At 33.5% G+C, this 13,003-nt stretch overlaps 4 protein-coding genes and 1 non-coding gene across 7 annotated transcripts; 3 read left to right on the top strand and 2 right to left on the bottom strand.

The window, feature by feature from the left end:
• Positions 1-2,607: 2,607 nt before the first annotated feature.
• MYB55 (myb domain protein 55) lies at positions 2,608-4,241 on the top strand (the record flags this gene model as incomplete). Of its 3 annotated transcripts, NM_001125441.1 has the most annotated exons (4): positions 2,632-2,928; positions 3,016-3,145; positions 3,242-3,641; positions 3,748-4,207. In NM_001125441.1, 4 exons carry the CDS (start codon positions 2,796-2,798, stop codon positions 3,808-3,810), a joined length of 726 nt encoding a protein of 241 aa, NP_001118913.1. In that variant the 3' UTR covers positions 3,811-4,207. The 3 variants fall into 3 exon arrangements, with proteins under 3 accessions (NP_192077.1, NP_001118913.1, NP_001031571.1); NM_116398.4 differs by having other exon boundaries at positions 2,608-2,928; positions 3,242-4,241; NM_001036494.1 differs by having other exon boundaries at positions 2,796-2,964; positions 3,242-4,190.
• Positions 4,242-6,821: 2,580 nt separating this feature from the next.
• Positions 6,822-6,995, top strand: AT4G01671 (uncharacterized protein; the record flags this gene model as incomplete). The annotated part of the gene is made up of 1 exon (NM_001125440.1): positions 6,822-6,995. One exon carries the CDS (start codon positions 6,822-6,824, stop codon positions 6,993-6,995), a length of 174 nt encoding a protein of 57 aa, NP_001118912.1.
• Positions 6,996-7,567: 572 nt separating this feature from the next.
• On the top strand, positions 7,568-9,019 carry AT4G01670 (uncharacterized protein). The gene is made up of 2 exons (NM_116397.4): positions 7,568-8,351; positions 8,650-9,019. The coding sequence occupies exons 1-2, from the start codon at positions 7,700-7,702 to the stop codon at positions 8,745-8,747; spliced, it is 750 nt and encodes a 249-aa protein (NP_192076.2). The 5' UTR covers positions 7,568-7,699; the 3' UTR covers positions 8,748-9,019.
• AT4G03955 lies at positions 7,685-7,869 on the bottom strand. Its single transcript, NR_141765.1, has one exon.
• Positions 8,955-11,854, bottom strand: ABC1 (ABC transporter 1). The gene is made up of 7 exons (NM_116396.4): positions 11,015-11,854; positions 10,703-10,928; positions 10,478-10,630; positions 10,215-10,373; positions 9,915-10,074; positions 9,604-9,830; positions 8,955-9,517 (listed from the first exon to the last, which is right to left on the bottom strand). Exons 1-7 carry the CDS (start codon positions 11,557-11,559, stop codon positions 9,116-9,118), a joined length of 1,872 nt encoding a protein of 623 aa, NP_192075.1. The 5' UTR covers positions 11,560-11,854; the 3' UTR covers positions 8,955-9,115.
• Positions 11,855-13,003: the final 1,149 nt, after the last annotated feature.

Here is a 13,003-nt window from a genome sequence, read left to right as displayed (position 1 = left end):
GCGAAAGAATGGCTTTCGGTGAAAAGAGATAAAAACTTAACTCGTTCATCACATGTACTACTTGCAAGATTTTATCCAGCTTTCAGTGAAGAGAGATGGAAACTTACTTCACACATCACCTCAAAATTTCTCTATTGAATTATTTTATATGGAGGAACATTTAGTACAAATTTAAAAACCAATAGACACTCAATAACTTCCCATAAAGAAATCGGTTTGGTATATTACTAAATTATGGACGTTAGACCGATTCTTATACTGAGCAGTCATACTAAATTAAAATTTTAGATTGGTTTATATTCATTTTTTCTAAAAAGTGAATGAAAATCACATTCAGTACTATTAACAAAAAAATGTAAACAATAATTTACAAAATAGAAGCCTACACGTGTAGTCTTTAACTTGGGTTTGAGACAGAAAAAGGACCTACAAGGATGAGTCGAGATACGTTATCCACCAAAGTCACAGTGTATCACATGCCTTTGCCTCTGTCCTTCTCCGTTTCTCCATTCGGCTCCACAATTTTCCCATTCCCTGATTTGCGTCTATGGAAATTACTCTACACTAATGCTGTTTCCTACCGTTGGATCTATAAGCTGAGCCGTTAGATCTAACTATTTCTTGTCAACATCAGTTGACTGTAAAAACTAGACTCAATGTGGGCTTGAAACATGCTCTTCATGTGATAAATGTCCTGATTCCTAAAGAGTTTTGTTTCTAATCCATGTAAAAAATATACAGTAATAGTAATAATATTGCAAAACATATACAATTGTTGAAAAATACCATGAATAATTCGTATTATTCTTGTTATTGTAATTATAATGGTACGTCGATAATTGATGTTACATTTTATCGAAGCCGTCTCCAAGACTTGGCTTATATTCCATGAAGATTCCTCTCTTTTTTTTTTTTTATGTTGAAGGCCATGGTTTAGACTTTAGACACCGAATCTTCTTTTATTTTACTTTTTTTTTAATGATAATGGACAAAATATTTTAATATAAAACTTTAAACTAAACAAATAAGTTGACATCAATTCTTCATATTAATCTAGTTATTGACAATGTATGTCTCTTGGTATTTTGAAACTTGAGAGTCTTCCATCTTTACTATTTTAAAATTTTAGCCGGAGTAGTTTGTACATGTAATGGTTTTACAAAACATGATCAATAACTTTATAAAACAAGCGTAATACGGCGTTCAAATTTGGTTTCTGCATGAAATAAAATAAGTAGATTAAATAGTGTTTGAATAAAATAATACTAATCTTAGTTAACTAAGTTTTATACGACAGTTATTCGTTTGAGTATGATATCATAAAACAATGATATATTTACTCATTTTAGATGTTCTAGGTGTAGTAGTTAATTATTGCAAGTCAAGTAATATAAAAGTTAAAGAGAGCAAAGGTACTAATAGTATATGTTTATGCACATAAGTTGATTAAATATATGTATAACCAATAATGGCTCGGAATCATTGTGTGTTTTATGCCTGGCACAATATTATATTGGTTCAGACTTAGTTAAACACTCTTTTAGAAGTGATTAAATATTCAGTTGAATGAATATAAAATTGAATTCTTATGTTTTGTTAACTTTAATCATTGGAGCGAATTATTAATTATATCCTTCCTGATTAAAAAATAACTTCCTGTTTACATATGGGATATATGTTACAAAAAAATACATATTTAGTGTCAATTTTTACAAATAACTTTCAATCGTGATAAAGATTTTAACATATGAGGTAAATCCGTAAATGTTTTGTTTTCCTTACAATATAGAAACTCTTCTCTTTTTGCTAAAGGAATATTAATTGATTTAACTGAACAACTAAACTTGTTGTGACTTTAAGTGATTCATGAAACTTTCTTATTTTCCCATATAAAATCGCAGAATGTTATACGTTGAGTAAATAGACTCTTTTTGATCATGTCGAAGAACTTAATGGCTGTGAAAATAATTATGTAGAAGAATTAGACGCGACCCACATTTATTGCAAATCATAAATGCGAAATATACAAGCTGTGGACAACGTTCTAAATAAAGATCAAACCTCAAATTTTTATAAAATACAATATATATATTAGATCTATATAGTACGATTTATCCCAAACAAAAGGATAGCGTGTGGTTCGCAAATCAAACCTTGAAGAAGAAACTAAGCTAATAATTTTACTTCAACACCAAAAGAAAATATAAGTTCACACAGTCACATCCTTTTCATAGCTTTTAAAGTATTATCTCTACTTTTATTCGTTTTCATAAGTTACTGAAAAGTGTGACTTTTATATCCATACTTACTATATCAAATATATGTGGGATTAATATTCATTTATAGAAAATTTAAATCGCAATAACTCAATATCAGCCATTAAATTTTACATTATTATCGTAATTTACATCAAATTTTGCTATAAAATAAAATACAATTATATCATATTTCTGTTTTAGTTGAATTATATAGTATTATTTTATATAAATGTATTTCACTTTTCATACACTAATTACTTATTCTACAATACTACCAAACAGAACCAAATTTGTTTTTGACTAGAGTAAACTTCAACGTACCGAAACAAAAACCCTTTTGTTTATATTCCCCAAATCCTCCTCTCCTTTTCTCATCTTCTCACTTCAAACTCTCTCTATCTTTCTCTCTCACCTCATATTATGAACTAAAGATTTCTCTGAAAGCTGACTTCATAAACTTTTTCTGAAGAAGAAACACACAAAAACGATCGATCTTGAATTGATTCTTTGTAGTATTTTATTTACATATATATATAGATGGGAAGACATTCATGTTGTTACAAACAGAAACTGAGGAAAGGACTTTGGTCTCCTGAAGAAGATGAGAAGCTTCTTCGTTACATCACTAAGTATGGTCATGGTTGCTGGAGCTCTGTCCCTAAACAAGCTGGTACGTTTTTATTTATCCAAATTCATCTTTTGTTTGGTTAATTATAGATTCTTGAATTTGAAAATTTTGTTTAAATCTTTTGTATAGGTTTACAGAGATGTGGAAAAAGTTGTAGATTAAGATGGATAAATTATTTAAGACCAGATTTGAAGAGAGGAGCATTTTCTCAAGATGAAGAAAATCTCATTATTGAACTTCATGCCGTTCTTGGCAATAGGTAAAGAACTTCGTACCGTTCTTTTTCATATATGTTTGAATATAGTATATATATATATATAATTGTTGTTTTGGTTTGGTTTGGTTTGGTTCTCAGATGGTCTCAGATAGCTGCACAGCTTCCTGGAAGAACCGACAATGAAATCAAGAATCTTTGGAATTCTTGTTTGAAGAAGAAATTGAGGCTGAGAGGAATTGACCCGGTTACACACAAGCTCTTAACCGAAATCGAAACCGGTACAGATGACAAAACAAAACCGGTTGAGAAGAGTCAACAGACCTACCTCGTTGAGACTGATGGCTCCTCTAGTACCACTACTTGTAGTACTAACCAAAACAACAACACTGATCATCTTTATACCGGAAATTTCGGTTTTCAACGGTTAAGTCTAGAAAACGGTTCAAGAATCGCAGCCGGTTCTGACCTCGGTATCTGGATTCCCCAAACCGGAAGAAACCATCATCATCATGTCGATGAAACCATCCCTAGTGCAGTGGTACTACCCGGTTCAATGTTCTCATCCGGTTTAACCGGTTATAGATCCTCCAATCTCGGTTTAATTGAATTGGAAAACTCATTCTCAACCGGGCCAATGATGACAGAGCATCAGCAAATTCAAGAGAGTAACTACAACAATTCAACATTCTTTGGAAATGGGAATCTGAATTGGGGATTAACAATGGAGGAAAATCAAAATCCATTCACAATATCGAATCATTCAAATTCGTCCTTATACAGTGATATAAAATCAGAGACCAATTTTTTTGGCACAGAGGCTACAAATGTTGGTATGTGGCCATGTAACCAGCTCCAGCCTCAGCAACATGCATATGGCCATATATAAATCTTCTTGTATATTATAAGGTGTGTGAATCTTCTTTTTTTTTTTTCTCAAATATGGTTTTTTTTTTTTTTAATGGGTTGTGTATATAGTTTGTGTTATATATCATTTAATTTAACAGTATTGGTTTTTACATTTTTTTGTTTTCATATTCGATGTACCTTGTGAACCACAGATTTATGGACTCGGGGATTTTGTTTCTCTATTGTTAATGGCTTACGACATTTGTTTCTCAAGTTTTGTTCATTTTATATACACATTACATCAAAATTTATTAAACATATATACAAATACTATATATGAAAGAATGTTACTTAAAATGATACGATAAAATTTCATTTTTTGCCAAAATAAAAAATAAACGATATGATAAACCTTTTGTTTTAACAAATTAAGTTTTGGACTTCGTAGTCTCTAATATCAAAATCTATATACTGACATCTAACTATTTTTATTTTTATTTTATCATATAGTGTACTCTTTTATAGTCCTCCTGGTTTGATATTTTCACATAAATTTTAAAAAACTAAACTGAATATTCAAAATTTACCATACAATAAATAATTTGACTCTTGAAATTTAATTAATTTTTACCAAGAAAAAAAGAAAGATTTTCTCAAAGATCCAAAACGTTAAATTATATTCTAAGTGGAGAATTTTTGTAAAACGAAAAAACCCAACATAGCATAAATCTCTACATAAATCATAAGGCTTGGCCCGCACTGCATCATTTCCGCACTCTTTGACAAATATGTGGATAATTTCTCTATTCAATTTTAAAACTACAAATGTAACCATGTAGGCAGAGATGGAGATGCATAATAAATGATATATATGTTTAGTAATTTTTTTCTTAAAAGATATAGTATATGTTTTGTTAAGATATAAAAATAGTAAAGAAGATAAAGTAAATATTTCTATTCATATTTGTGCAAGGTTTCAAAATACACTAGAATAAATTAGTGTACACTATATCTATTTTAGTATTTTCAATAATGTCAGCAAATTAATGTATACAATTCAATGAAACTAATGGATCAAACAAAGGAAAGTCGACAATAATCATCTCTTATAAGTATTGAGGAATCTCTGAGATTAATATTGTCAATTCAGATTGAATAATTAAGGTATTATGTTCTTTCTTAACAACTTTTTTATATATTGATAGACAAAGCATTTATTCGTTTGACTATTGTAACATTTTTTTGGTGAAGCTTCTAAAAAAGGCTAGTGTATCTTTATATAGGGACAACTTTATTACTTTATCTTTTTCTCACTTTAAATTTAGTTTCATTTCAATGAATTTAAGAAATAGTTTTTACTTTTTTTTTTTTTTTTTTTTTTCAATTTTATAATATTAGACATTATCACTCGTCTTTTATATTCCGGCAGCTTTTAGTTTCTACTTCAACTTTAGTTTCACTCTTGGATATGGTCAAGTTCTTTGCTATTTTTAGTTGCACTTTTGATGAACATTAAACTAAAGCCGCATTCGTAACAACGTGTATATATATGTAGCCCATCCGTAGATATTAATTTGTTTGATGTTTTTTAATGGAAGCCCACTAAAGGTTAAATGGGCTTTTAATCAAGGGACTATAAGCCCGATAGATATCTCAATTCCATATTTTTTATCACTCTTATACTATTTTAGAAAACCGACGATTAAATATCATTTTCAAGTGTAGATTTCTTAATAATATTATCAATGGCCGTCAATATGTCTTTGTCTTCTCATACTAAATCTCAATGTTCTCGTGGGGTGCATTGATTGGTTTGCCTTGAATATAAATCTTATTAGGGTCGGTCTTACCAACTATTACTTTGATTTATTAAATACAGAAATGATAACATTCTTTGCATATTGGCAACATATATTGTTTCTCACGAGATTAATTATACATAGTATGCTCCCATTCTATGAATTAAGTCCATAAAGAAGGAAACGCTTTGTTGAGACTTAAGCTTTTTAGATGTTTTAAACTCACATACTTGGCATCATGGCATGATATACACTACCAAACAAAACAAATCACATTAGAGGCAATGCAGATTTGTATTTTCTTCTTCTTTTTTGGTTGAAATTTCAAATTTATTTAATCAACACAAAGTTATCTTCAAAATCAATACAATACACTTTTTTATTTATTAAAACGTACTATCAAAATACTTCAAATATTTTCTCATCAGTCTGCAGCACGTGTGAGTTTCCAGTATAATCAATTATTATTTTGTAAGTGACACGTGTGGGAGACCTGATCAAGGCCATCCATTTGCCCTAACAAACAGCAAAAAGCCGGCTTTAGATTAAATCGATAGTCCTTAAGCAAAAGTGTCCTCTTAAGATGTTTTTTAGCAAAGAAGAAACCAAGCAAAGCTATATGGACATTCACTTTGTGTTTTTATTTTTCTTTCCAATAGGTCACGAGAAATCAATTCTTTCATGAAAAGAGAAACTTAGCTCCTTACTTTATCAATATTGATAATAATTAACATAAAGTATTTTGAAGTTGTCACATATCATGACATGTGTTAACATCGCATCATTACAGTTTTTTTAAAAGTAACATAACGTGTATATAACTTCATATACATATAGTACCATTCTCCCTGCAAAAAGAGAATTCTCAAGGTAAATAACAACTATATTTGGCTTTAATTTTGTTATAGTACTAAATAAACTCCCTTATAGTCAGAACTAAATACCTTAATGGCAATTAAAAACACTATACTCATACGATGGAAAAAAAATTAGATCTCATAAAATTCTTCAAGAAATGATGTTTTTTTAAAACGGAAGAAAATATATAATTTGGCATTTTGAGATATGATAAGATGATGTTTTGGACAGCCTCGTCGTGCGGACTGGTCTTGGTTCTATCTCTTGCACAAATCTTACGTGTCAGAAGACGGTTGGCTTACGCAGTAGCTGGTCAAGTTCACTTAGATCAGCATAGACGATTTCTAATGTTCTTTTTTTTTTATTATGGTTTAATACACCTAAATTAAGTTTCAATAATCAGTGAATTTATTGCTAATCCCAAAGTTCCTACCAAACGGATATCTTTAGATGCCTAAATTACAAGATTAGCCTTTTGCAGTCATGAGCACGGACGATGTATGCGGCTATGCCACGTGGAAATTGTCATTCGATTGTTGCTTAAGGTAAATTTCTTGCACTAATAAGTAGAAGATACCAATATGTTCGGTATATTGTTAGCAGAAATATATTAACGAACGTATTAATATATTACCCGAAGTCTTAAAATACCTAAACAGATTTTAGATTTCCAAATTTGAGATATTAGAATTCAAAAAATCCGACTTGACCCCGACCCGAATATCCAAACGTCCAAACCTAACTAAAAGAACGATGCTTTTACTATGCATTCGTTTTACAAGTATTTCTTAGTCTTTTTTGCTCATTGGAAAACTTGCCATTGTGATTAATTGGTTTCTAACGAGTTTTTCATTGATAGACTTAACATTTGGCAGATTTTATTAAGTTTTGGGGCTAAAAATGGAAATTCAAAGAACGGCGATAGGATATATATAAAGGTCTCCATGTCGTTATGTTTTTTAATCAAAACATTTTAACCAAACAGCAAAATCAAAATCAAAATCCAAAGCTAAAAAACAGATACTATCAGATAACATCAAAATATATAGAGACACAACAAATACAACATTTATCTATACTAGAGTTTATTACTATGGCTTTTGATGAAGATATGAAAATGGCGTCTTTCTTAAGAGAAGAAGAAGAACAACACTATTCTTTATCAAGACTCTCCGTTTGTTCCAACTACGACGGCGATGAAGCCGACGGTGAGTCTTCTGCTTCCGACGAGAAACGTGTTGTCCACGGCGGAGGGGAGAAATCCATGGAGGAGCTAAATTTTTCAGATTCTGATAAAGAATCAACCGGTTGTCAATCTCTCCCGGCGACACCTCCGAGACGGAGACGGCGGAGAGGCGGTGGAGGAGGAGGATATTTAGCGGTGAGTTCTCCGGTTTCCGGCGATAAAGCTTACGCTAGCGAGAACGAAGTACAAAAGACGAATAACAATCAGAGGAGAAGGAGGAGATTGAAACCGGAGTGTCCACCGTGGGTTGATAGTATGCGGAGGAGCTACGTCGGAGATGAACAGAGTAGTCACGGTGGTTACGGAGGAGGAGTGGTGGTTGTTACGAGGCCTATAGGAGGAGGAAGGCCATTGTGTATGGATTTAGAAGAAGTCAAAGCTTGTAAAGATTTGGGGTTTGAGCTTGAACCGGGTCGGGTTTCGTATTCCGGGTCAACGGTGGATACTAGTAGTGGCGGCAATTCTCCTATCTCTTCTAACCACCGTATTTCGAGTCCCGGTTAGTCCCAAAAAAGCTTCTTGGCTCTTTGTTCAAATTCCAAAAACATTTTAAGCTTTGTTTTTTTTGACCTTTTTATCTTTTTTTGGTTGGATTTATATGCACAAAATATCTAAACTTGAGAAGCTTTTTATTTGCAAAATGCTATTTTCACAAATTATTAATATTAGAGTGTCTTTATACGATATTTTACTCGATAAATTTAATTTATTTCATGTATCATATTTTGGCTATATAACAAATTAACCATTTTTTAGTTGGTGGGGAATTAAAATATGGGCTTAACTTGATATTTCAGGGGATGATCCAAAAGACGTGAAAGCGAGGCTTAAGGCGTGGGCTCAAGCTGTGGCTTTTGTGTCCACTACTCATCATCAACCTCCTAATTCTTTATGATTCACTTTCTTACAAAAAAAAATTCACTTCAAAAAAAAAATAAAAAAAAATTGCATGCATTTTCGAGTTTCATTTTTGAAAAATTATTTTCGGGTTTTTGATTTGCTTAATTTTTTTTTTACAGATTTTGTTCTGTTTTTGTGTGTTGACGGTGAGATTTTGGCAATTGATATATGGTCATAAGCCAAAAGTATAGAGTTAAATAAGTTTGATGATTGACTTCTCCAGCATTGTAATATTTAACATTTTACATTATTGAAAAAATTATACTAAATTAAACTCGAAGGTGTACCAAAGAAAGAATCGTTTTATACTCCCTACAAGGGGACGAGAAAAAATCATTAATGTAGTGTGTGTGTATGAGGGAGCTATGAAGAAACAGAGCTTGTAGCTACTACGGGATCTTGTGGCTCATCATCGAACTGATACTTGTTGTAAACTTGGAGCAATAGATCACGGCAAGGGACGGTGGCTCCAAGCTTGATACAAGCCAAGAAAGCGCCGGATAATTTACGGTGAAGGCTATAGGCTTCATCGGGTGGTGGACTGAGTCTATGTTTCAACATGGTTGCTCCTAAATTGGAGATACTAGAAGCAATGTTGTTGGTTCGGAAAGCATAGCCACCGGGTTCTGCAAAAGGTAGACCCACTATGAAACCGGCTTGGACATGAGCGTCTAGCATTACATCTGATTCATCTCCGGTTAAGAACCCGAGTCTCCTAGACATTTCAATCACTCCTTCACTGTCTTTTTCTGCACATGCCATCACCTGAAAAAGAATTCCATAAAATGTTCAATTTTCAGAATTCTTTACTATGTGAAAGCGAAAAAGAGGAATCGGTAAGATTGTTTTACCATTCGTAGATAGTCATCGACGAATTTCTTGGGGTAATCACGAGCTGCTCCGAAATCGATAAGATTTATTGTCTTTGTGGCTTCATTGTATAAGAAGTTACCCCAGTTTGGATCCGTCTGCATAAAGCGGAAGACAAAGAGCTCCTTCAAAGTGAGTTCTAGCATCTTCCTCCCAACATAATCTCGTGTTTTCTGATCTAACAACGCTACTTTATCAATGGGGATCCCTGTGAGAATATGTTAATAGCAAAGCTTAGTTCATCATATCATTATAACATATATCGGAACAGAGTAAGCAGATTTCTAGTTACCAGATATAAGTTCAGTGGTTAGAATCTTTTTGCTTGAAGTCTCATCTACCACAAGCGGCACATAAAACCCTGGAGTGTCTGAAAGCAAATCACGAAAGCGCTTTTGACTGACTGCTTCGATTTCATAGTCACACTCCTGCGCCAACTCTTCTTTGGCAACCTGCCAAAATCTTCGTCATGACTCATAAAGACACGGAAAGATTGCTCGTTTGCAATACATCAGAGTGTTTTTCTATACCTAACATATACAATCAGAAACTGAATGTATTGTCTAAATAAAGCTCGATAAGATAACAATACCTTTATAGCTCTGTCTAGAAACAGTCCCTTTGGAATTAGATTTGTATAATTTAACAAGCGTCTGACATTTTCAATATCACTTTCAATGCTGTTGGCAACGCCAGGGTACTGAATCTTCATTGCAACTTCTAATCCATCTTTAGTAACAGCTCTGTGCACCTAAAGCATCATTACGAAGAATTAAGGAAAAGGATTCAACACACTCAAAAGGACGACATATCACATGCATTCTTCAATCAAAATACTAACTAAGTAGTTAGTACCTGACCAATACTCGCTGCCGCTAGCGGTTCATAATCAAAACTAGTCAACTTGGATTGCCAATTGGAACCTAACTCAGCATCCAAAACTGGATTAAGTTGACTCCTTGGCATCACATCAGCACCTTGACGCACATATTCCAGAGCATTCAAGATCTACAAAAGAACCTATCTTCATGTCAAAACCAACCAAACAGAGAACACTAGTTGAGCAAGATTGGTATATACCGGAGCAGGAACGAGACTCTCGTCCTGTATACTCAACATTTGGCCAACTTTAAGAGCAGCTCCACGCATTTCACACAATCCAAGAGCCAATCTTTCAGCATTTTCCTTAGACATCAAAGACGATAACGCAGGCTGATTGTCTGGTGTCATTGGTGTCCCATTTACCATCCTATACGTAGATTCTTTAACAGCTCCCCAAGCAAGAGCAGCTCCTAAATTAAAAAACCTTCACATTTCACAAAATTTCAACTTGTTAAAATTGCTAAAGATCCTATCAAACCTAACTAAGCAACAAGTGATTGATTCAGATACCCATAAGCTCTTGCCATAGGAGTTGAAGGAACCTTCCTCTCTCTAGGTCTCCGTCTCTTCACCGGAGGTACTACCTCCGACGGAGATGATGCTTCCGTTACCGTACCTGATTCAACAGCTCTAACTCCAATAATCTCTCCCGCTTCAACGCCTGAAACCTTAATCTCACCTTCTCTATTTGAATTCTTAACTTCATCGCTAAATTCATTTCTCAGGACTTTCGAATCAACGATTTTCTCGCTAGGTTTGGTGTTAACAGATCTAACCTCAGGCGTTGCGACGACGTTATCCTTATTATCTCCTTCGTCGAAATAAACAACGGAAGGTTCCTTAGATCGACGAATCGAGAGTTCGCGAAGCTTCCCGGAGGTAAGTCCGACTAAGTCGGTGGCGGCAACCAAAGCTTTTTTCCCTGAAGACGTTATTAAACCTTCGAGATCTCCATTTCTCGCTCTTTGTAACTCCGGTGACTGATTATAGATCTCTTTCGCTACAAGCGAAACACCATTGACGAGCCTGGTAAAGCTCTTGCTCCACGAACTCATCACGAAGCCGCGTGCAAAGTTACTCTTCTTAATCGTGGATTTGACTTTCCTCTTTTTTTTTGTTTTCCATTTTTGTCAATTTGGTTTTGAAGAATTTTCTCGAGAAAGTATATAATGTGTGTGTTTTTGCGTTAGACCACGAAGATCGGAGACGTCGACGAGGAACCGAGGTTTACGTGGGGAGCCGATAACCAGAAACTGCTCCTCCAAGGTTTCTAGTTTCGGCCGGCCCAATTAGCCTATTCTTTTTTTATTGTCACCATATAAGGCCCATTGGGCTATAAAGGAGTTTTACGAGTAGCTTCCTTAACCATTTGTGATGTTTTGTTGGATTGCTCCCGTAACATGTAGTTTTAATTGTCCAAATATATTTCATCAATTTATGATGTGTTTTTTTGTGTGTGATAAGAATGTAATGTTAATAAGGTTTAGGAAACGACATCAGTAAGATCCTAGATACATTGTCCCATGCCGAAAAGGTAAAAAATATGGAAGCATAGACAATCGAGAATTAGATCATCACTACATCTTTAAGCCGTGAAGCTTTAGACAAAGCTATGAAATGAACGCGATAAAAAAATTCCTCTAAGCAAAACATGGCAAGAAACAAGAGCTATAAAAGAAAAAGAAACTTTAAAATGATTATAAAGCGAAGCGAAAATCCCTTCAACGTGAGCCCCAACCTAAGAAGGAGCGATGCAACATGAGCTAAAGGCGGCAGGCAATGCTGTTTTCTACCAACATCCCCAATCAGTAGCATGGACAAAGCAACTTCTTATCCTCCAAAAGTCATACTAACATCTTCAGAACACTATGAAACAATCCTATAACACCTCAACCAAATTGAAGCTTCAGAAGACATATACTAACACCTCCAATACTAACAATTTATGATGTTAATCACCAAAAAATATTTTAAAGATATGTATGTATTAGTAATACAGTATCACCAATCTTTGGCTGGTCTAACTCAAACATTTAGAGAGAGACCGAACTTAAATAAGAGAGACTAATGGTTGTAAATAATGAGATTCATGAGACTAGCAAATCTTCATGTCTAAGTTGAAAATTATCGGATCCGTCATGTGAAATCCAAAAATAACGATACAGTTTTGTTTTCTCAGATAAAGTGAAAGTCAAACCAAAAAACTATATAATTGGCTGCTTTACATTAACAGTAGAAAACCAACAATAATTGAATTTTATGCTGCTACTACCAATGTTGTAATATGTATAAGCGTTCATTATTTAAATTTATATACAATGGCCGCCAAAAAAAATAAAAATATGCTTAAGTACAATGCATCTCCACTCATAAAAGGTAACACGAGAAAGAAATTATATAATACGAACAAACAAAATTGAGACCCCTAAGTAAATATGAAAATCATCTTTGAAACTATTAATCTTCTCTAACTAATTTTCTTAACGTAAAAGAGGACTT

Source organism: Arabidopsis thaliana, chromosome 4 (genome assembly GCF_000001735.4).
Source record: "Arabidopsis thaliana chromosome 4, partial sequence".
In the NCBI taxonomy this organism is placed as follows: Eukaryota; Viridiplantae; Streptophyta; class Magnoliopsida; order Brassicales; family Brassicaceae; genus Arabidopsis; species Arabidopsis thaliana.
The sequence above is the reverse complement of the archived record's forward strand: the minus strand, read 5'-3'. Positions and strand labels throughout refer to the sequence as shown.